Source organism: Gadus chalcogrammus, chromosome 9 (genome assembly GCF_026213295.1).
Source record: "Gadus chalcogrammus isolate NIFS_2021 chromosome 9, NIFS_Gcha_1.0, whole genome shotgun sequence".
NCBI classification, from domain to species: domain Eukaryota; kingdom Metazoa; phylum Chordata; class Actinopteri; order Gadiformes; family Gadidae; genus Gadus; species Gadus chalcogrammus.
In genome coordinates this window covers 8,456,179-8,475,547 of record NC_079420.1, presented here as the reverse complement: position 1 = coordinate 8,475,547, position 19,369 = coordinate 8,456,179, and the positions used below count along the sequence as shown (strand labels likewise).

General features: G+C 41.9%; 2 protein-coding genes and 22 non-coding genes across 24 annotated transcripts; 2 read left to right on the top strand and 22 right to left on the bottom strand.

Moving 5' to 3' along the window:
- Nucleotides 1-2,942: 2,942 nt before the first annotated feature.
- On the bottom strand, nt 2,943-4,532 carry LOC130389040 (ras-interacting protein RIP3-like). Its single transcript, XM_056598701.1, has 4 exons — nt 4,478-4,532; nt 4,352-4,407; nt 4,079-4,267; nt 2,943-3,718 (listed from the first exon to the last, which is right to left on the bottom strand). The coding sequence occupies exons 1-4, from the start codon at nt 4,498-4,500 to the stop codon at nt 3,096-3,098; spliced, it is 891 nt and encodes a 296-aa protein (XP_056454676.1). The 5' UTR covers nt 4,501-4,532; the 3' UTR covers nt 2,943-3,095.
- Nucleotides 4,533-7,469: 2,937 nt separating this feature from the next.
- Nucleotides 7,470-11,916, top strand: ppib (peptidylprolyl isomerase B (cyclophilin B)). Its single transcript, XM_056598702.1, has 5 exons — nt 7,470-7,691; nt 8,167-8,280; nt 9,193-9,286; nt 9,794-9,978; nt 11,460-11,916. Exons 1-5 carry the CDS (start codon nt 7,557-7,559, stop codon nt 11,580-11,582), a joined length of 651 nt encoding a protein of 216 aa, XP_056454677.1. The 5' UTR covers nt 7,470-7,556; the 3' UTR covers nt 11,583-11,916.
- Nucleotides 8,623-8,806, top strand: LOC130389926 (small nucleolar RNA SNORA81). The gene has a single exon (XR_008896703.1). It is a non-coding gene; the product is annotated as a small nucleolar RNA SNORA81 (small nucleolar RNA).
- Nucleotides 11,917-13,435: 1,519 nt separating the features above from the next.
- trnal-caa (transfer RNA leucine (anticodon CAA)) lies at nt 13,436-13,546 on the bottom strand. Its single transcript has 2 exons — nt 13,509-13,546; nt 13,436-13,481 (listed from the first exon to the last, which is right to left on the bottom strand). It is a non-coding gene; the product is annotated as a tRNA-Leu (tRNA).
- Nucleotides 13,547-13,659: 113 nt separating this feature from the next.
- Nucleotides 13,660-13,770, bottom strand: trnal-caa (transfer RNA leucine (anticodon CAA)). Its single transcript has 2 exons — nt 13,733-13,770; nt 13,660-13,694 (listed from the first exon to the last, which is right to left on the bottom strand). It is a non-coding gene; the product is annotated as a tRNA-Leu (tRNA).
- A 113-nt stretch (nt 13,771-13,883) lies between these two features.
- trnal-caa (transfer RNA leucine (anticodon CAA)) lies at nt 13,884-13,994 on the bottom strand. Its single transcript has 2 exons — nt 13,957-13,994; nt 13,884-13,929 (listed from the first exon to the last, which is right to left on the bottom strand). It is a non-coding gene; the product is annotated as a tRNA-Leu (tRNA).
- Nucleotides 13,995-14,107: 113 nt separating this feature from the next.
- Nucleotides 14,108-14,218, bottom strand: trnal-caa (transfer RNA leucine (anticodon CAA)). The gene is made up of 2 exons: nt 14,181-14,218; nt 14,108-14,153 (listed from the first exon to the last, which is right to left on the bottom strand). It is a non-coding gene; the product is annotated as a tRNA-Leu (tRNA).
- A 69-nt stretch (nt 14,219-14,287) lies between these two features.
- trnal-caa (transfer RNA leucine (anticodon CAA)) lies at nt 14,288-14,398 on the bottom strand. The gene is made up of 2 exons: nt 14,361-14,398; nt 14,288-14,333 (listed from the first exon to the last, which is right to left on the bottom strand). It is a non-coding gene; the product is annotated as a tRNA-Leu (tRNA).
- Nucleotides 14,399-14,734: 336 nt separating this feature from the next.
- Nucleotides 14,735-14,845, bottom strand: trnal-caa (transfer RNA leucine (anticodon CAA)). The gene is made up of 2 exons: nt 14,808-14,845; nt 14,735-14,780 (listed from the first exon to the last, which is right to left on the bottom strand). It is a non-coding gene; the product is annotated as a tRNA-Leu (tRNA).
- A 293-nt stretch (nt 14,846-15,138) lies between these two features.
- On the bottom strand, nt 15,139-15,249 carry trnal-caa (transfer RNA leucine (anticodon CAA)). The gene is made up of 2 exons: nt 15,212-15,249; nt 15,139-15,184 (listed from the first exon to the last, which is right to left on the bottom strand). It is a non-coding gene; the product is annotated as a tRNA-Leu (tRNA).
- A 113-nt stretch (nt 15,250-15,362) lies between these two features.
- On the bottom strand, nt 15,363-15,473 carry trnal-caa (transfer RNA leucine (anticodon CAA)). The gene is made up of 2 exons: nt 15,436-15,473; nt 15,363-15,408 (listed from the first exon to the last, which is right to left on the bottom strand). It is a non-coding gene; the product is annotated as a tRNA-Leu (tRNA).
- Nucleotides 15,474-15,586: 113 nt separating this feature from the next.
- On the bottom strand, nt 15,587-15,697 carry trnal-caa (transfer RNA leucine (anticodon CAA)). Its single transcript has 2 exons — nt 15,660-15,697; nt 15,587-15,621 (listed from the first exon to the last, which is right to left on the bottom strand). It is a non-coding gene; the product is annotated as a tRNA-Leu (tRNA).
- A 113-nt stretch (nt 15,698-15,810) lies between these two features.
- trnal-caa (transfer RNA leucine (anticodon CAA)) lies at nt 15,811-15,921 on the bottom strand. The gene is made up of 2 exons: nt 15,884-15,921; nt 15,811-15,856 (listed from the first exon to the last, which is right to left on the bottom strand). It is a non-coding gene; the product is annotated as a tRNA-Leu (tRNA).
- A 69-nt stretch (nt 15,922-15,990) lies between these two features.
- trnal-caa (transfer RNA leucine (anticodon CAA)) lies at nt 15,991-16,101 on the bottom strand. Its single transcript has 2 exons — nt 16,064-16,101; nt 15,991-16,036 (listed from the first exon to the last, which is right to left on the bottom strand). It is a non-coding gene; the product is annotated as a tRNA-Leu (tRNA).
- A 112-nt stretch (nt 16,102-16,213) lies between these two features.
- On the bottom strand, nt 16,214-16,324 carry trnal-caa (transfer RNA leucine (anticodon CAA)). The gene is made up of 2 exons: nt 16,287-16,324; nt 16,214-16,259 (listed from the first exon to the last, which is right to left on the bottom strand). It is a non-coding gene; the product is annotated as a tRNA-Leu (tRNA).
- A 113-nt stretch (nt 16,325-16,437) lies between these two features.
- On the bottom strand, nt 16,438-16,548 carry trnal-caa (transfer RNA leucine (anticodon CAA)). The gene is made up of 2 exons: nt 16,511-16,548; nt 16,438-16,483 (listed from the first exon to the last, which is right to left on the bottom strand). It is a non-coding gene; the product is annotated as a tRNA-Leu (tRNA).
- A 741-nt stretch (nt 16,549-17,289) lies between these two features.
- Nucleotides 17,290-17,400, bottom strand: trnal-caa (transfer RNA leucine (anticodon CAA)). The gene is made up of 2 exons: nt 17,363-17,400; nt 17,290-17,335 (listed from the first exon to the last, which is right to left on the bottom strand). It is a non-coding gene; the product is annotated as a tRNA-Leu (tRNA).
- Nucleotides 17,401-17,513: 113 nt separating this feature from the next.
- On the bottom strand, nt 17,514-17,624 carry trnal-caa (transfer RNA leucine (anticodon CAA)). Its single transcript has 2 exons — nt 17,587-17,624; nt 17,514-17,559 (listed from the first exon to the last, which is right to left on the bottom strand). It is a non-coding gene; the product is annotated as a tRNA-Leu (tRNA).
- Nucleotides 17,625-17,737: 113 nt separating this feature from the next.
- Nucleotides 17,738-17,848, bottom strand: trnal-caa (transfer RNA leucine (anticodon CAA)). Its single transcript has 2 exons — nt 17,811-17,848; nt 17,738-17,783 (listed from the first exon to the last, which is right to left on the bottom strand). It is a non-coding gene; the product is annotated as a tRNA-Leu (tRNA).
- A 113-nt stretch (nt 17,849-17,961) lies between these two features.
- Nucleotides 17,962-18,072, bottom strand: trnal-caa (transfer RNA leucine (anticodon CAA)). Its single transcript has 2 exons — nt 18,035-18,072; nt 17,962-18,007 (listed from the first exon to the last, which is right to left on the bottom strand). It is a non-coding gene; the product is annotated as a tRNA-Leu (tRNA).
- A 113-nt stretch (nt 18,073-18,185) lies between these two features.
- Nucleotides 18,186-18,296, bottom strand: trnal-caa (transfer RNA leucine (anticodon CAA)). The gene is made up of 2 exons: nt 18,259-18,296; nt 18,186-18,231 (listed from the first exon to the last, which is right to left on the bottom strand). It is a non-coding gene; the product is annotated as a tRNA-Leu (tRNA).
- Nucleotides 18,297-18,409: 113 nt separating this feature from the next.
- trnal-caa (transfer RNA leucine (anticodon CAA)) lies at nt 18,410-18,520 on the bottom strand. Its single transcript has 2 exons — nt 18,483-18,520; nt 18,410-18,455 (listed from the first exon to the last, which is right to left on the bottom strand). It is a non-coding gene; the product is annotated as a tRNA-Leu (tRNA).
- A 69-nt stretch (nt 18,521-18,589) lies between these two features.
- Nucleotides 18,590-18,700, bottom strand: trnal-caa (transfer RNA leucine (anticodon CAA)). The gene is made up of 2 exons: nt 18,663-18,700; nt 18,590-18,635 (listed from the first exon to the last, which is right to left on the bottom strand). It is a non-coding gene; the product is annotated as a tRNA-Leu (tRNA).
- A 335-nt stretch (nt 18,701-19,035) lies between these two features.
- Nucleotides 19,036-19,146, bottom strand: trnal-caa (transfer RNA leucine (anticodon CAA)). Its single transcript has 2 exons — nt 19,109-19,146; nt 19,036-19,081 (listed from the first exon to the last, which is right to left on the bottom strand). It is a non-coding gene; the product is annotated as a tRNA-Leu (tRNA).
- Nucleotides 19,147-19,369: the final 223 nt, after the last annotated feature.

Below are 19,369 nucleotides of genomic sequence, written 5' to 3'. Positions count from 1 at the left end.
GTTGGTAATTCAGTTTTGTCCTGTACTTATATGATAATCCATGAAAGTGAATTATCAGAGATTCATTCAAGGTTGAATTGATTGTATTGTCCAGAAGTGAGGAGGAGAGAGAGAATAATAAAAACAGAGAGAAATAAAAAAGGAAGGGGGCGTGTACTGAGGATCTCTATAAAAAGCGTGTCACTCGTCGCCTGACAGTGAGTCGTTGACAGCTGGGGAGCATTCTGTGTTTCGAGACGAGACCCACTGACACACGTTATTGTACTCTGGAAGGACTTTTTTCTTTCAAAAGATATTGCAGTAATTATTGTCCAAGTAATGTGTGCTTGAAAGGGTGTGTTTTTGAGAACACCTGTGTGTGTGTGTGTGTGTGTGTGTGTGTGTGTGTGTGTGTGTGTGTGTGTGTGTGTGTGTGTGTGCGTGTGCGTGTGCGTGTGTGTGTCTGTTTGTCTGTGAATGTGTGTTCTCCTCTTCTCTCTTCTATCTCATCTTGAATCAATCTCGAGAGTGGAACCGTACGTATTTCTCGGAGTATAATTTGACTGGCTGACAGCAGCGTCTGCAGCCAGCCAATGAAAGCACTTCCTGACGATAGAGTGTCTGATCTGTCACATGGCTTGAATGAGGACTGACACAGCTGCCAGCATGCTGTGTGTGTTTGTGTGTGTGTGTGTGTGTGTGTGTGTGTGTGTGTGTGTGTGTGTGTGTGTGTGTGTGTGTGTGTGTGTGTGTGTGTGTGTGTGTGTGTGTGTGTGTGTGTGTGTGTGTGTGTGTCTGTATGTGTGTGTCTGTATGTTTGTGTTAGTGTGGGTGTGGGTGTATAAAGATTTAAAAATAATAGAATTTAACAGAATTTATCATTTACAAATTGTTACGTTATAAACTTACTTTGATGAATAGAAAAAGGATTTATTATTATTATTATTAGTACAAATATATATATATTTTTTTTTAATATAATTCTGGTGGTCATCAATTACCAGGTGAGTTATCATAGAAAACTGGATTCTGCCCCTTAAGGTATTCATTTATTATAAAGTACATTAGGGTAAGGGGTTCTTATTGGTTGGGTTTGAGTGTAAGGGGTATGTTTGGCTTAAGGTTTAGGGCATTGCAAATCATAACCTCCCACCACATCATGTGTGGTTTCACGATGGTCTAGCGGAGAGAGAACGCTGGGGAACAATAAACAGTAAAGGAGGGAGAGGAAGGGAGAAAAATGGAAAAAGAGAAAAATTTAGGAATGCAGTGAAAACGAAATTAATTTAGCTTTACTATTGACGCTGCTGCTCATCAGGTAGGGCTTACTTTTGATCATGTTAGTTTAAGAAGGATGTCTAAACATGGCACCACCTAAGTATGGCATGGGGAGCACGAGTTCGATCTACGCCTGCAACATGTCTCTCTTTTTAATCATTTTTTAAGAATAAGAAGAAAAAAGATAACAATCATGACAGAAAAATAGCGCAGGGAGCAGAGGCAGTCAAATATGGATCATACGTGATCTTACATTGACCCCTGGTGGTCAAATAACGATTTTAATTTATCTTTGTAAATATGGCTAATCCCTGGCAACTCGCCAACCACACATTAAAATGCGTTGCAGAATGAAATGACTTATTATCAGACCGGGTGTTATGTAAATAAGAAAGTAATATGGCACCTCTTCAGCCTAGTGCGGCACACTAGACCTTGCTGTTCGTTTTAGGGAGTCAGTGACGGCATAACCCCGTTTTCCAGGATAGGTCTATTTTAACCTAAACTCTTATTGCCAATTGATGAAACGTACATTTAATCTTCTGTGGTATCGTTGTTTTTGGCCAGGTACACGTGGTTTATTCAGGTAAAGCTGTTGCCAGATCGGATTGGCCAATTTCCGCCTAAAAACCGTCTATCTTCAGCCAGCCCAAAACGCATATTGCCAGAAAATGGATTAACCATATATTTTTGCAATGGCAAATACACACCTTAATAAAACCTTGACTATGAACAACTTTCATACACACAAAACACACAAGGTCTGTGTAAAGAACAGACAGCAGCAGAAAAAATGCCAATGCGTGAGCACAATAAACACCTGAATGCAAACTCAATGTTTTTTTCAAACCAGCCTAAATTCTATGTACCCACCCCATGCGGGTACATACTTGGCCTGGGAGGAATGAACCCCTAGAAAAGCCTGATCTTTCTAGAGATTTACGGATGGACTCCAACAAGTGACAATTGTCTGGCCACTGGGAAAGGGATCATGCAGAGTCCAAGACACCGCACCTGGAGGTAATTCAGCTAATTTTTCGAGCACCTGACCAGCGACCAGTGCTCCGAAGCACCTGGTTTTGTGTCGCTGCACAGGCCACAGGGCTTTCGGGGAGCTGGCCTGCTGATGGTTAAAGCTGCTTTTGGAGGAGCAAATATAAAGGCTAGTAAAAAATAAAGTATGACTTACATCAAGTACGAGATCCACATAGGCAAAAATAAAAAAAACTTTTCACCTCGATCAAGGCTTTTGTGCTCTCCTTGAAAGGTGGTAAAGTGCACCAAAGACACTGCCATGTTCCGACTGCGGGATATGTTTGCGAGTGGTGTGACGTATATCATACGCGTCGAGAGCAGCGGTTGTTTTCCACAAAGCGCCCTACACTAAACTAACCCTATCAAACTCCTACCCGCTAAATTATTTATTTTTTTGCATGAAATATCATTTAAATCCACAAACAGTGTAATCCGGGGCATATAAAGACTTGGATCAGAAAATAATTACTTTCTCAAAAAAATTTTTCGGTCTCATAGGTCCCATGTGCAATGGCGACTTACGAGCTCTATACCTGCAATTAACCCTTAATCATGCGGCTATGGATCATGGTAGTCGGCAAAATTAGGAACAAATGCTCTCTTGTTGTAGACGTGTGCGTGCAGAATGTTGTCTCTAGTAAAATAAAGTCAAGCAGTACACAATACATGGAAGTTACATTTGTAGTTTTATTGACCAAACCGACAACATGTTAATGATCAAGGGTTCACTTCCATCCCTTGTACCCTCCATATACAGCACTCACCGAGGGCTTTCCCCCTGATACTTGCTGCCTAGCGGTTGGCTACTGGTAATACCTAGTGGCTTGTTGTCCATATCCTGATGGCATTCCCAGACTGGCCATCAGGACGCTCTGAGGAGAGGCTCTGGTCTGGCCCTGCTGCTGCTGCCACACTGGTTGCACACTGTCCCACTCCTGCTGTTGCCCCTCCCACTGCTCCTCTTCCTCCCGCTGCTGCTGCTGCTGCTGCTGCTGCTCTTCCTCCCACTGCTGCTGCTGCTCACTGCTGCTGGGAGAGTCATAAACGATGTAGTGGTTCTCCTGCGAGTCATCTCTGCCATTCTCCAAGCTACTGGTGTAGTCAGTGTAGGTTCCTGTAAGGTACTGGCCTCTGAGGAACCTCATATTGAAAGGAAAGGAAGACCCCCGGGAAAAGGCACTGGGCATAGAGGCTCCTTGTTGAGGAGCGCTGGCAGGCAGTGGAGGGGCGCTGGCAGCCCATGGAGGGGTGCCTTTCTCCTGGGTCTCAGACTCGTAGGCACCTTTCTCGTTCGTGGCCTCGACCTGGAGCAGCTCTCCTGGGAAGGACTCCGGGGGAGGAGGTAAAGCAGATGGGCTGCCATTACTGGTGGATGAACCACCATGCCCTCCGGAGAAGGTGATAGGAGAAATAACCCAGGAGCCATCTAGAAAGTAGAGCAACATGACAAATTGCTTACTACCAAAACAGCTGTTAGCTATAGGCTAAATGTTAAAGTGCCTGTGAAAATAAAGAAAATCATAGGCAGGGTGCAAGGAATGGTTATACTTCTCAAACCTTCTATGACGTCATAATATAGCCATACACCATTGCACATTATAACAATCAATGAGTCGTGTCTGGCCATGCTTAAAATGAATACAAGGTAGCCGTGAGTGTGAACCCATGGATAAAACCTTAGTCTTTCATAGAGCTCAAAACCAAAAAATGCTTTTTAATTGTACAATTCATTTAACATTGCTAACAGGAGTACGCTTGCATATTTGTATTATTCGTTCAAGGTTACCTTGAGATGCTCCATGTGTGGAATCTGGGTTATATCCAGGGGGAGGAGCCATAGCAGACCCATCCTGGTATCCATGGCCAGACTGGGAACTGGTACCACCATAGCCAGGGTTTACCACTACCTCAGACTGGTAGACTCCTGGCGCTTTATAAGAGCCACCGCCAGTGGACCCAGCTTTATACATGGGGCCTAAACATAAGCAAAGATCAGCCACACATGTGAACACATTAAAGTGAATTTAAACAAAAAGCTACACTTTAATAATATACATACCATTTTTAAGAGGTCTACATTCGATAACCCAAAGCAGGACTGCTTGGATGATGACACTAAAACGGAACAAATGTTAAAAAAAAACCATAATCAATCATGAAACATTGCTAAATCCTCCTCGCTTACCATGTAATTAGAAATGCTGCCATGGTTCCAAATGGGATTTAGCACATTCTTCCCAAAGGGTTGAGGAGGGTTTTTAAATGTTGGCGGCCACCAGCTGACCAATCAAAGCATAATGAGTTGATGATGAACAGCTGTCACTCATTGATTGTGTAAGAAGTGGAAATGGGAACTCCCCCCATATCGCCTCACGTTAAACCATTGAGGAAGCTTTACGTTTACAATCACATAATCTTGAGTCAAAAGTCAAAGAAAAAAGTGACTAAGTGATACAAAAAGTAATAAATTAAATAATATAATTAAATATATCGGTTTTATCTTTATTTTACACAGAATTTGCACTGAATTCTAAATCACATTGCAGCTGGAATATCAACAGCATCTGAATCATCTTTATAGTTTGACTTTTGCTATATAGTTAACTGGTTTGATATAACCACCATTATTTTAATAATGAATAACAGAGATTAAAATGCATTATGCATTGTTATAAAGGCTTTGAATCAATAGGAAAAGGTTTTTTTAGGTTAATTTGTAATTGTAAATAGTGTCGATTTGATGTCTCAAAAGGCAATTTCTCATTGAAGTATCTCCTGACCATTTGAATGATTTGTAATAATAAATCTGGTACATCCTTAATATCCTTGTGTTATATATCGATGTAAAAGCACCCACATCCACTTAGGTCTCAGTTGAACCAATCCGACTTACTTTCTCATATCTTGCGCAGATATAACCATGATGGATCATTGCTCACATGAATGTAATACACACATGGTATGTAGGATTATACAAAAAATTGAAATTCACAGGATAATTTGTGTATGTTTACTATGAATATATAAGTGTATAGCCTGAGATAAATTGTGCAAAGTAGCTGCGTTGTCGTAGGTGGTGGGTGATATTGACGGAGAGAACAACATTGTTCCATTATGTTACCTTAGTGTAGAAGAGACAAAAGTCCTCTGGGAGTGCTTCTTCTCACACCGTTGGTGTAGCAATCTGGTGCTTAGCGCAGCGCTTTCAGCTGCAAATCTAGAGGGCAGTCCAGGACAGAGCTAGCCCTCACAAGCCAGTCTTTTTCTATCCCTCTCAGCGCTTCCACCTCCCAGCAGACCAGTGCATAGAATATCAAAGATGCCACCATAGTATCAATTTTTTTTTTATTAAACACGGTCCTGCACACTGCCAAGGACTCCTCAGCAAATGAAGACAACTTTGGCTAATGGGTACCGGACATTCGTGTTATCCTACCCGTCCAGTTTTTGGTTAAGTTGATCACCCAGATATCTGTACACTCCTACACTATCTCAACGCCCAATCTCTGGGTGTGGAGCGGTCTAGTCTGGGGCTTCTTCCTGCAGAAGTTCATCACCATCATCTCGGTCTTGCTGGCTTTCACATGAAGTTGGTTGAGCTCCCCCAAGTCGACAGAGTCCTGGATGACCTCCCTCTGATCATGTATGTTCCCATCTGAGGGGAGTGGAGTCGTGTCAGGAGGGGACAGTTATTTAATGTGCGGGACGTCCTGGGAGGTCAGCAGTGTGCAAACGCTGTGTATCATTCATTCATTGGTTGAAAGGGACTCAGATGTTGCACCTCTTTATTTTGTTTTGTTGTAAATGCAGCTGGAACAGCTGGGACTACAAACATACAAACACACTCGCGTGCACACACCCACACACACATGCGCGCACACACACACACACACACACACACACACACACACACACACACACACACACAAACACACACACACACACACAAACAAATCCATAAATTATGCAATTGTTCTTAAATGCATCTTTGTGTATTTAGTGTGTCCCAGAGCTTTATTTAGCATGCACGATAAAGACATGTAGACGGTTCTAAAGAACGTGAAACAACAGTCAAATAGATTTGTTTGGGTTCTGTTAAAACGATTATTCTTTGTAGGTTTTTTAGTCGATGCTGAATCAAAGTACAAGTTCAAAGTTCTAATGTTTTTATTCGCCATTTGTGCATAAACCAGACAGTCCAAACACATACGAATTCTTGTGCAGGGCTTCCCAAGTCAGGTACAGTATTAATACAAAGAGAGAGAGAGAGAGAGAGAGAGAGAGAGAGAGAGAGAGAGAGAGAGAGAGAGAGAGAGAGAGAGAGAGAGAGAGAGAGAGAGAGAGAGAGAGAGAGAGAGAGAGAGAGAGAGAGAGAGAGAAATTTAGATAAGGACAGCATGTTGTGAATTGCATTCAGCACCACAGTAGATAGTGATTAAAATAGTCAGTACCTCTTGTATACAGGGTCCAGGATTTGGTGCAACGGCCCTGCCCGTACCAGACAGTGATACCTGAAGTGAGAATGCTCTCTACAAGTCCACTGTAGGCCAGGGTAAGAGGACGCTGGTTTAGTCCCGATTTCCTGAGCAGTCTGATGAAATACAGCCACTGATGGGCTTTTTTCACTGTGGCAGCAGTGAAATGATGGACCCATTGGAGTGAACCATGTATTTGACCATTCACTTCATGCATTACTTTTTTTTCTGGCACATTGGATCTCCACACCAGTGTGGTCATTTTAAAAAGGTCAATAGTATTTGTTGTGTGAAGACAAAATTCTTCCTGATTTCTTACTTCACGAAATTATTATGATTTTAGGCTATTTAGGCTGCTGCTCTGCTACACTTCAAAAAGTGTAACCGACATCGGTATGTCGTCGTGAACCATGGACCCAATGGAAGACGTGAATGCGTGCCTGAACATGTATTTTTCAGTTCCCCTTGTACGCGTTGACCTTTGATTGGCTTGAATGCTCAAAGAGACGAACCAATCAGTGCAACATGCGTGTGTCTGGTCCCGGAAAGCCACGCCACTATGAGCAGTGTTGCCAGATTGGGTCAAATTTCCCGCCCAATCTGTCTGCAGCGCGCTTCAGCCAGTGTTGGGAATTCTGGCAGAATCTGGCAACACTGCCAGATTGGGCATCCATCAGGAAGAGCAGACCGCTGCTTCAGACCCGGCCCGTCGTTGCAGTCTCCACCCCCGACACCCGACACACATTAGGATAAATAGGCCGTCGTTCGGCAGCTCCTTTTTCCTCGTTAATGGTCAGGATCTGCGAGAGGAGAATGAAGTTCCTAGTTGCTGCCACGCTCATTGTGGGATCGGTGGTTTTCCTTCTCTTCCCGAGCGGTTCCGACGCCGATGAAAAGAAGAAGGGGCCTAAAGTCACCGCGAAGGTATGCGCCGCCTTGCTAAGCTAGTGGCGGTCGGTGCGGATCAACCAGAGCCAGCTAGCCAAGCCCCGCCGTCAGGGCTCCACGGCGGAGCTCCGCGTCTGAGGCTAGCTCCGTGTTGGCCTAAACACCAGTGTGTGTCTACGCCGTTGCTAGCTGTTGGCTAGCCGCCTGTCAAGCGCTAGGCGGTTGCTGCATGCACTGATTTTATGGCGTCCTGGTTGTTTAAAATTCAAAGTGAGGGTTTCTCACGTATATATCTGCGTTCCTGCTAGTCCAGATGTTTATTGATGGGGAAATTAAGCTCTTGGTTGCAGGTTGTGTCCAGGTCAGGCCCAGACTGCTCCCCGTTGCTGCGGCTCTGTTGGCCACGTATACATACTGCAAACCTGCAAGGGGATGTTCAGCATGTTGGCAGATGCCCTTTTTACTTAGGATCAGAACTAATATGTTAAACACATTTGTGTTTCCTTTTCAGGTGTACTTTGATATGAACATTGGAGATGAGGAAGTGGGAAGAATTGTGATTGGAGTGTTTGGGAAGACCGTTCCCAAAACTGTGGAGAACTTTGTCGCATTGGCCACAGGGGAGGTAAGGAGTCTGAGACCACTAGGAGGAGATTAGTCTTATGCAGGGGTTTCTCTCAAAATTATGACCTGTATTACGGACTCCTTGAACTGGGTTTCTGAATGTAAACTGCCTTGCATGCTTTTGTTCTAGTTATGGATGGAAAATCTGATGAAATTTTAAAAATCCCCTAATTGCATTGGGGTACTTGGTTATACTAGCATTTCGTATTTGACCAAAAATGTTGTATAACTGATAAATCCATTATTTAAAAATAAATAAACAAATTGCTGGAAGATAAAGCAAAGACGTCAAGTCAAATGCATAGTTTTGAACAGTCTATTGGAATTTTATTGTGTGTATATACCCTTCTTTTTAAAGCACCCTGCTAAAACTGCGACAGTCAAGGCTTTGATGCCTAGCTCTTGTGGCCGTGTAAGCATGGGTACACCATGGAAGGAGAGCATTAGCACAGTTTCGAAAGTGAGGCATGGGAGGACCTCTTTCTTAATGTCCAGTATCCCTTGGCTCAAGATGCTGTGCAACATTCCAAAATGTAGGCCTTGAAACAACTATTGTTTCTTATCTTGGGTGTTGTTTGGACACCATCTTCTACTACTACTACTACTACTACTACTACTACTACTGATGGACTGTATAATGTAGCGTGCTGCGAACCTGCTGGCCTCATCCTGGGTTCATATTCAAAGAGCTTGATTTATAAATGTCAAGTTCAATGGCAGTCATCTTAATCCTTAATAAGTAAACTTACCATACAGTTTTAAGTAGGCCACATGATGTCATTATGTCACGTCACCTCCATAAATTAATCTCCCTTCAATTGTTGTACTATTTCCTCTCATCCCTACTCGAATAATGATTGATTGTATTCATAGCGGGAGTTAAACACATTGAACAACTCATTGTTCTTTACAGAAAGGATTCGGCTACAAAGGCAGCAAATTCCATCGTGTCATCAAGGACTTTATGATCCAGGGTGGAGACTTCACCAGGGGTGATGGCACTGGAGGTAAAGCCCAGCTTAGCGCTCCTCTTGATACCCCTGCATGTGTATAATGTAATGTAGAAGTCTGCTCCACAATGGAAATTGTTGTGGCATAAGCTCTTGACTGGCTAAATGTATGAAGCCTAAACAAGTGATTTATTAATAGAAAGTAGACTAATTGATTGTGTAGAACATAAGCAGCAGTGTCATAAAACGCATATGTCAAAACTGGATACAGCAAAACTATATTTGCACTAAAGTCATTGGCAAACCAATGTGGGTGGCGTACCAAATGTGCTTGCAAAATATTATTTGTTATATTATGGTGCTCACAGGAGCACATTAAACAAATCCTGGAGGATACACCTCGCCCTTCTATTCAAATAGTGTTAAACTGCAACAACAAATCAAGTAGTACCTGTTACGGGGTGGGGCGTGGTTATTAGTCTTGTGTTTCCGAGCCTAGTCCTAGGCGTAGAATCGTTTTTATTCTCAATACTGACAACGATTCCTTGACTCCCCGTGTTCTAGGCAAGAGCATCTACGGAGACCGCTTCCCCGATGAGAACTTCAAGCTGAAGCACTACGGCAAGGGCTGGCTGAGCATGGCCAACGCCGGCAAGGACACCAACGGCTCCCAGTTCTTCATCACCACCATCCAGACTCCCTGGCTGGACGGGAAGCACGTGGTCTTTGGAAAGATCCTGGAGGGCTTTGTGAGTGTCTTGTTATTACTGAACCATAACCCGATTTGTACAGGCTTCATCATTTGACAACCTGATGATTAACTAGTATTGGTGCTACAAATCTGCATTCAGACACTTTATACTAGGGATGGGCATTTGAAGAAATTTCCTTGATCGAGCATCGCTAGAGTTATCGATCAATTATCGATTAATCATTAACTTTTTTCTAGGCTATATTGAAATTCCCGTTGGTAGAAAATGCAGCATGTTTTTATCAATGAAATCTTTATTCCAACAATAATGTATGGGCCAACATTAATACAATACAGTTAACTTGAAGACCTACAACTGTCTAATAGTTTTAAAATAATAAATACAGGCATTATAGGTTATAGGCCTATGCGGCGCTCGTAAAGTCCGAACAATGCGCCTACAGGCGCTCTTAAAGGTTTGGAAACGATTCAACAAGACTAAATCTGTAGCCTATTCCAATTACAATAAGTAGCCAACTTATCGGACAACAATAATCAAACAAAGGCAGTAGGCTAAAAGTGGGCATTAAACGGTATAACTGTTTTGAAAAAACGGGGGGAAAAAGGCCGACATATAATGCCTATAGGCTGCAGCCGGCGCGCGGAAAGGCTCGCAACAAAAAGATGAGCCACCCATTTACAAACAATTGCATGAACTAGTCTATCTAAAAGCAATACCTTATTGAACATATATAAGGCTGAACTTGTTGCTAAAATATCACAGTTTTGGCAAAATGTAACGACTCCAAGAGGCACGAAGCCGAAAGAAAAGCGGAGCGAGAGACGACACATTAAGAAAAAAAAGAGCGACTCGCATACGGTGGTGACTGTCCCAACTGTCCATAGCATAACTCCAGCCTACATATTTTTATTTAGGAATATAAGCATGTTAACATGCTCGCGGGTCAGACGCGAACGCAGCCTTGTAACTGTCAGTCCAGCAGCAGAAAACACCCGCTCTGACGGGACCGAAGTTGCGGGGATGCAGAGGTATTGTCGCGCTAACTTTGACAGGAACCTTCTTCCATTCACTTTCCACCAGTCGGCAGGGTGGTATTTCTCCCACATAGTGATATTCAATTAAATGCTTCAAGACTCACAGTATGCAACACAACGTCCTTTTGATCGATAACAATATAAGTTGATCGACGCATTTCTTAACGATCGATTATCGAGCATCGATTAATTATGCCCATCCCTACTTTATACCTTAAGAAAATACTAGCTGTCGCTGTATAGCATCTTATTCTAGATATCTTTGGTTAAATGGGTTAACCTTGCATTTGTTAGTGCTTGGCACTTGTTTCTATGAACATCCTTACTGTACCGACAGCGATATGTTTCTTATTTCTGACAAATGTACTTTTTGTAAGTCTCTTTGGATAAAAGTTTGCACCAACCATATTGGACCCTTTGTTTCCGCCTCCGCTCGTGGTTGTTCTTCGTGGGAGCCTCCATTTATTATCCTTTTTCTTTCAGGATGTTGTGAAGAGGATTGAGGCCACCAAGACCGACAGCAGGGACAAGCCCCTCCTCGAGGTCTCCATCCGCGACTCTGGCAAGATCGATGTGGACAAGCCCTACGCGGTGGCCAAGGAGTAGAGCACTACTGAAGCATCACATTAAACGGCACTGTGTGCAGGGGAGGGAAGAGGAGATCGGGTGCTGGCCGCTTTGGAATTGACGCCAGACCCGTTGTGTGTCCCGATGAAGAGGGGGGCCGTGGTCATCATGAGGATGAAGAAGGAGGTGCCTTCTTTTTAAATGCGGCAGAACAAAAATCGCAGCCAAGATTTCAAAACCACAGCGTTTGGGTCCATTTTCAGTTTTCCTATTACCCCCCAACAATCATTCCAATTTGCAATTCCAAGCTGTTCTTGCGATTGGTTTTTTGTAATAAAATAAGGAAATCTTGAATAAAGGTTACTTTACTTGATTTGGTGCGGACTGAATCGTTATGATTTACTGTATTTCTTCTGGAAGGGTATAGGTCCTTATATATTTTCGGAGCAACAACGCTACCTCCCCATTTCTACATTAAGGGCACTAAAATAACCATATGACGTGAAATGTCCTCTAGGGGTCGCGCTTACACAGCATCAGGCTACTAGGCGACGGCAGTGAAGTGCGCACATTATCTAACATGAATAACCAAATTCCTATTCTGACTCCCTCACGTATTATTTTCTTAGATGTCTGCTTGTGACATGTCTAATGTTTAATAAGCATTTACCATGTGGTGGGCCTATATATTTAGATAATCTTCCGGTGTAGGCTATATTCCATTTCGCCAGGTGGATCCGATTCATTACAAGGACGGACAGGTGGATGTGGTTCAGCATAATTAAATTCTGACATAATGGTCCTCACTAAACCTTGCAGGAACATAGATCACTTGTATGAGGGCCATATATTTTCAAGTGCATAATCTGTGTAGCATAGGATAGAGTTCAGTCTACTCTCCCGTCTTGAGACATGAACATAAACTGAACTGAGCAGAATAATCTCGTTTAAACTAATCAAAATGTCAATTTAATGTAGTGTTTGGATCTGAGTAACATTTTCTTAAAAGACAACTCAATCGTATCAAACATTTTCTTTTCTATTCGTGGTGCCAGTTGGATCATGTTGGCATAAATTAAAACACATTAGTTCATAATCTTTTCAGCAACCGATTCCTACAATTTCCATGGCTGACCATCTGCACTTAAGGTATGTTTAGAGACTTAAAGAGAAATGGGAGTTCTAATCATTTAATTGAGTTATTAATGTTAATATTTAGCCAATGCATTAATCGCTCAAATGAAAAAAAAATTATCCTGTTCTTTCAATGTCTATTTATATAATATATAAGGCCGTAGGCACCAATCTATTAGACCGCTCGGCCATCCTGAAAACTGTCATAATCAAGTAGAGAGTCCAAATTAATCGCCAATTACTCAAGAAATGTACCGTATAATTGTAGCGAGTTGAACAATGATTTTTTAAAACTGAATATTTAAAAAAATTATCAGAAGTGGGATTTGAACCCACGCCTCCAGTTGGAGACCAGAAACCTCAGATTTGAGGAAGGTAGTAATCCTTGAGTCTGGCGCCTTAGACTGCTCGGCCAGCCTGACATCATTCTACAGCAAGTAGAGGGTCTAAATTAACCTAAAATGACCCAAGAAATCAACCATATAGTTATAGTTATTTGAACAATCATTTTTGAAACTGAAGTTTTAAAAAGGTTGTCAGAAGAGGGATTTGAATCCACGCCTCGAGTTGGAGACCAAAAACCTCAGGTTTGAGGAAGGTAGTAATCCTTGAGTCTGGCAACTAAGACCGCTCGGACATCCAGACAACACCAAAAAACTAAGTAGCGATTCTAAATTAAACTAATGTGACTCAAGAAATCAACCATATAATTATAGTTATTTGAACAATAATTTATGAAACTGACAATATAAATCTGTTGTCAGAAGTAGGTTTTGAACCCACGCCTCCAATTGGAGACCAGAAACCTCGGCTTTGAGGAAGGTAGTAATCCTTGAGCCTGGCGCCTTAGACCACTCGGCCATCCTGACAACTTGCATAATTAAGTAGAGAGTCCAAATTAAGCACCAATTACTCAAGAAATGTACCTTATAATTGTAGCAAGTTGAACAATGATTTTTTAAAACTGAATATTTAAAAATGTTGTCAGAAGTGGGATTTGAACCCACGCCTCCAGTTGGAGACCAAGAACCTCAGATTTGAGGAAGGTAGTAATCCTTGAGTCTGGCGCCTTAGACCGCTCGGCCATCCTGACAACTTGCATAAACAAGTAGAGAGTCCAAATTAAGCGCCAATTACTCAAGAAATGTACCCTATATTTGTAGCAAGTTGAACAAAGAATTTTTAAAACTGAATATTTAAAAAAGTTATCAGAAGTGGGATTTGAACCCACGCCTCCAGTTGGAGACCAGAAACCTCAGATTTGAGGAAGGTAGTAATCCTTGAGTCTGGCGCCTTAGACCGCTCGGCCATCCTGACAACTGGCTTTAACAAGTAGAGTGTCCAAATTAAGCGCCAATTACTCAAGAAATGTATCTTATAATTGTAGCAAGTTGAACAAGGATTTTTTAAAACTGAATATTTAAAAATGTTGTCAGAAGTGGGATTTGAACCCACGCCTCCAGTTGGAGACCAGAAACCTCAGATTTGAGGAAGGTAGTAATCCTTGAGTCTAGCGCCTTAGACCGCTCGGCCATCCTGACCACTGGCTTTATCAAGTAGAGAGTCCAAATTAATCGCTAATTACTCAAGAAATGAATGTTTAAAAAAGTTGTCAGAAGTGGGATTTGAACCCACGCCTCCAGTTGGAGACCAGAAACCTCAGATTTGAGGAAGTTAGTAATCCTTGAGTCTGGCGCCTTAGACCACTCGGCCATCCTGACAACTTGCAAAAACTAGTAGAGAGTCCAAATTAACCTCCAATTACTCAAGAAATGTACCTTATAATTGTGGCAAGTTGAACAATGATTTTTTAAAACTGAATATTTAAAACGTTGTCAGAAGTGGGATTTGAACCCACGCCTCCAGTTGGAGACCAGAAACCTCGGATTTGAGGAAGGTAGTAATCCTTGAGTTTGGCGCCTTAGATCGCTCTGCCATCCTGACAACTTGCATGAACAAGTAGAGAGTCCAAATTAAGCGCCAATTACTCAAGAAATGTACCCTATATTTGTAGCAAGTTGAACAAAGAATTTTTAAAACTGAATATTTAAAAAAGTTGTCAGAAGTGGGATTTGAACCCACGCCTCCAGTTGGAGACCAGAAACCTCAGATTTGAGGAAGGTAGTGATCCTTGAGTCTGGCGCCTTAGACCGCTCGGCCATCCTGACAACAGGCATAACTTAGTAGAGAGTCCAAATTAAGTGCCAATTACTCAAGAAATTAATATTTAAAAAAGTTGTCAGATGTGGGATTTGAACTCACGCCTCCAGTTGGAGACCAGAAACCTCAGTTTTAAGGAAGGTAGTAATCCTTGAGTCTGGCGCCTTAGACCGCTCGGCCATCCTGACAACTGGCATAAATATGTAGAGAGTCCAAATTAAGCGCCAATTACTCAAGAAATGTACCTTATAATTGTAGCAAGTTGAACAATGATTTTTTAAAACTGAATATTTAAATATGTTGTCAGAAGTGGGATTTGAACCCACGCCTCCAGCTGGAGACCAGAAACCTCAGAATTGAGGAAGGTAGTAATCCTTGAGTCTAGCACCTTAGACCGCTCGGCCATCCTGACAACTTGCATAATTAAGTAGAGAGTCCAAATTAAGCACCAATTACTCAAGAAATGTACCTTATAATTGTAGCAAGTTGAACAATGATTTTTTAAAACTGAATATTGAAAAATGTTGTCAGAAGTGGGATTTGAACCCACGCCTCCAGTTGGAGACCAGAAACCTCAGATTTGAGGACGGTAGTAATCCTTGAGTCTGGCGCCTTAGACCGCTCGGCCATCCTGACAACTTGCATAAACAAGTAGAGAGTCCAAATTAAGCGCCAATTACTCAAGAAATGTACCCTATATTTGTAGCAAGTTGAACAAAGAATTTTTAAAACTGAATATTTAAAAAAGTTGTCAGAAGTGGGATTTGAACCCACGCCTCCAGTTGGAGACCATAAACCTCAGATTTGAGGAAGGTAGTAATCCTTGAGTCTGGCGCCTTAGACCGCTCGGCCATCCTGACAACTGGCTATATCAAGTAGAGTGTCCAAATTAAGCCCCAATTACTCAAGAAATGTATCTTATAATTGTAGCAAGTTGAACAAGGATTTTTTAAAACTGAATATTTAAAAAAGTTGTCAGAAGTGGGATTTGAACCCACGCCTCCAGTTGGAGACCAGAAACCTCAGATTTGAGGAAGGTAGTAATCCTTGAGTCTGGCGCCTTAGACCGCTCGGCCATCCTGACCACTGGCTTTATCAAGTAGAGAGTCCAAATTAATCGCCAATTACTCAAGAAATTAATATTTAAAAAAGTTGTCAGAAGTGGGATTTGAACCCACGCCTCCAGTTGGAGACCAGAAACCTCAGATTTGAGGAAGGTAGTAATCCTTGAGTCTGGCGCCTTAGACCACTCGGCCATCCTGACAACTTGCAAAAACAAGTAGAGAGTCCAAATTAACCTCCAATTACTCAAGAAATTTACCTTATAATTGTGGCAAGTTGAACAATGATTTTTTAAAACTGAATATTTAAAACGTTGTCAGAAGTGGGATTTGAACCCACGCCTCCAGTTGGAGACCAGAAACCTCTGATTTGAGGAAGGTAGTAATCCTTGAGTTTGGCGCCTTAGATCGCTCGGCCATCCTGACAACTTGCATAAACAAGTAGAGAGTCCAAATTAAGCGCCAATTACTCAAGAAATGTACCCTATATTTGTAGCAAGTTGAACAAAGAATTTTTAAAACTGAATATTTAAAAAAGTTGTCAGAAGTGAGATTTGAACCCACGCCTCCAGTTGGAGACCAGAAACCTCAGATTTGAGGAAGGTAGTTATCCTTGAGTCTGGCGCCTTAGACCGCTCGGCCATCCTGACAACAGGGATAACTTAGTAGAGAGTCCAAATTAACCGCCAATTACTCAAGAAATTAATATTTAAAAAAGTTTTCAGATGTGGGATTTGAACTAACGCCTCCAGTTGGAGACCAGAAACCTCAGTTTTGAGGAAGGTAGTAATCCTTGAGTCTGGCGCCTTAGACCGCTCGGCCAACCTGACAACTGGCATAAATAAGTAGAGAGTCCAAATTAACCGCCAATTACTCAAGAAATGTACCTTATAATTGTAGCAAGTTGAACAATGATTTTTTAAAACTGAATATTTAATAAAGTTGTCAGAAGTGGGATTTGAACACACGCCGCCAGTTCGAGACCAGAAACCTCAGATTTGAGGAAGGTAGTAATCCTTGAGTCTGGCGCCTTAGACAGCTCGGCCATCCTGACAACTTGCATATCCAAGTAGAGAGTCCAAATTAAGCGCCAATTACTCAAGAAATGTACCCTATATTTGCAGCAAGTTGAAAAATGAATTTTTAAAAATGAATATTTAAAAAAGTTGTCAGAAGTGGGATTTGAACACACGCCTCGAGTTGGAGACCAGAAACCTCAGATTAGAGGAAGGTTGCAATCCTTTAGTCTGGCGCCTTAGACCGCTCGGCCATCCTGACAACTGGTATAAATAAGTGGTGAGTCCAAATTAAGCGCCAATTACTCAAGAAATGTACCTTATAATTGTAGCAAGTTGAACAATGATTTTTTAAAACTGAATATTTAATAAAGTTGTCAGAAGTGGGATTTGAACCCACGCCGCCAGTTCGACACCAGAAACCTCAGACTTAAGGAAGGTAGTAATCCTTGAGTCTGGCGCCTTAGACCACTCGGCCATCCTGACAACTTGCATATTCAAGTAGAGAGTCCAAATTAAGCGCCAATTACTCAAGAAATGTACCCTATATTTGCAGCAAGTTGAAAAATGAATTTTTAAAACTGAATATTTAAAAAAGTTGTCAGAAGTGGGATTTGAACCCACGCCTCCAGTTGGAGACCAGAAACCTCAGATTTGAGGAAGGTTGTAATCCTTGAGTCTGGCGCCTTGGACCGCTCGGCCATCCTGACAACTTGCATAATCAAATAGAGAGTCCAAATTAAGCGCCAATTACTCAAGAAATGTATCTTATAATTTAAGCAAGTTGAACAATGATTTTTTAAAACTGAATATTTAAATAAGTTGTCCGAAGTGGGATTTGAACCCACGCCTCCAGCTGGAGACCAGAAACCTCAGAAATGAGGAAGGTAGTAATCCTTGAGTCTAGCGCCTTAGACCGCTCGGCCATCCTGACAACTTGCATAATTAAGTAGAGAGTCCAAATTAAGCACCAATTACTCAAGAAATGTACCTTATAATTGTAGCAAGTTGAACAATGATTTTTTAAAACTGAATATTTAAAAATGTTGTCAGAAGTGGGATTTGAACCCACGCCTCCAGTTGGAGACCAGAAACCTCAGATTTGAGGAAGGTAGTAATCCTTGAGTCTGGCGCCTTAGACCGCTCGGCCATCCTGACAACTTGCATAAACAAGTAGAGAGTCCAAATTAAGCGCCAATTACTCAAGAAATGTACCCTATATTTGTAGCAAGTTGAACAAAGAATTTTTAAAACTGAATATTTAAAAAAGTTGTCAGAAGTGGGATTTGAACCCACGCCTCCAGTTGGAGACCAGAAACCTCAGATTTGAAGAAGGTAGTAATCCTTGAGTCTGGCGCCTTAGACCGCTCGGCCATCCTGACAACTGGCTTTATCAAGTAGAGTGTCCAAATTAAGCGCCAATTACTCAAGAAATGTATCTTATAATTGTAGCAAGTTGAACAAGGATTTTTTAAAACTGAATATTTAAAAATGTTGTCAGAAGTGGGATTTGAACCCACGCCTCCAGTTGGAGACCAGAAACCTCAGATTTGAGGAAGGTAGTAATCCTTGAGTCTGGCGCCTTAGACCGCTCGGCCATCCTGACCACTGGTTTTATCAAGTAGAGAGTCCAAATTAATCGCCAATTACTCAAGAAATGAATATTTAAAAAAGTTGTCAGAAGTGGGATTTGAACCCACGCCTCCAGTTGGAGACCAGAAACCTCAGATTTGAGGAAGGTAGTAATCCTTGAGTCTGGCGCCTTAGACCACTCGGCCATCCTGACAACTTGCAAAAACAAGTAGAGAGTCCAAATTAACCTCCAATTACTCAAGAAATGTACCTTATAATTGTGGCAAGTTGAACAATGATTTTTTAAAACTGAATATTTAAAACGTTGTCAGAAATGGGATTTGAACCCACGCCTCCAGTTGGAGACCAGAAACCTCTGATTTGAGGAAGGTAGTAATCCTAGAGTTTGGCGCCTTAGATCACTCGGCCATCCTGACAACTTGCATAAACAAGTAGAGAGTCCAAATTAAGCGCCAATTACTCAAGAAATGTACCCTATATTTGTAGCAAGTTGAACAAAGAATTTTTAAAACTGAATATTTAAAAAGTTGTCAGAAGTGGGATTTGAACCCACGCCTCCAGTTGGAGACCAGAAACCTCAGATTTGAGGAAGGTAGTAATCCTTGAGTCTGGCGCCTTAGACCGCTCGGCCATCCTGACAACAGGCATAACTTAGTAGAGAGTCCAAATTAAGCGCCAATTACTCAAGAAATTAATATTTAAAAAAGTTGTCAGATGTGGGATTTGAACTCACGCCTCCAGTTGGAGACCAGAAACCTCAGTTTTGAGGAAGGTAGTAATCCTTGAGTCTGGCGCCTTAGACCGCGCGGCCATCCTGACAACTGGTATAAATAAGTAGAGAGTCCAAATTAAGCGCCAATTA

Excerpts from the sequence above, each read along its gene's own strand:
- ppib (XM_056598702.1), top strand. The coding sequence starts at position 7,557 with ATGGTCAGGATCTGCGAGAGGAGAATGAAGTTCCTAGTTGCTGCCACG. Across the intron at positions 8,281-9,192 it reads TCGCATTGGCCACAGGGGAG|AAAGGATTCGGCTACAAAGG; the intron begins GTAAGGAGTCTG and ends TGTTCTTTACAG. Across the intron at positions 9,979-11,459 it reads GAAAGATCCTGGAGGGCTTT|GATGTTGTGAAGAGGATTGA; the intron begins GTGAGTGTCTTG and ends TTTTTCTTTCAG.
- LOC130389040 (XM_056598701.1), bottom strand. The coding sequence starts at position 4,500 with ATGGCAGCATTTCTAATTACATG. Across the intron at positions 4,268-4,351 it reads ATGTAGACCTCTTAAAAATG|GCCCCATGTATAAAGCTGGG; the intron begins GTATGTATATTA and ends GCTTATGTTTAG. Across the intron at positions 3,719-4,078 it reads CACACATGGAGCATCTCAAG|ATGGCTCCTGGGTTATTTCT; the intron begins GTAACCTTGAAC and ends TCTACTTTCTAG.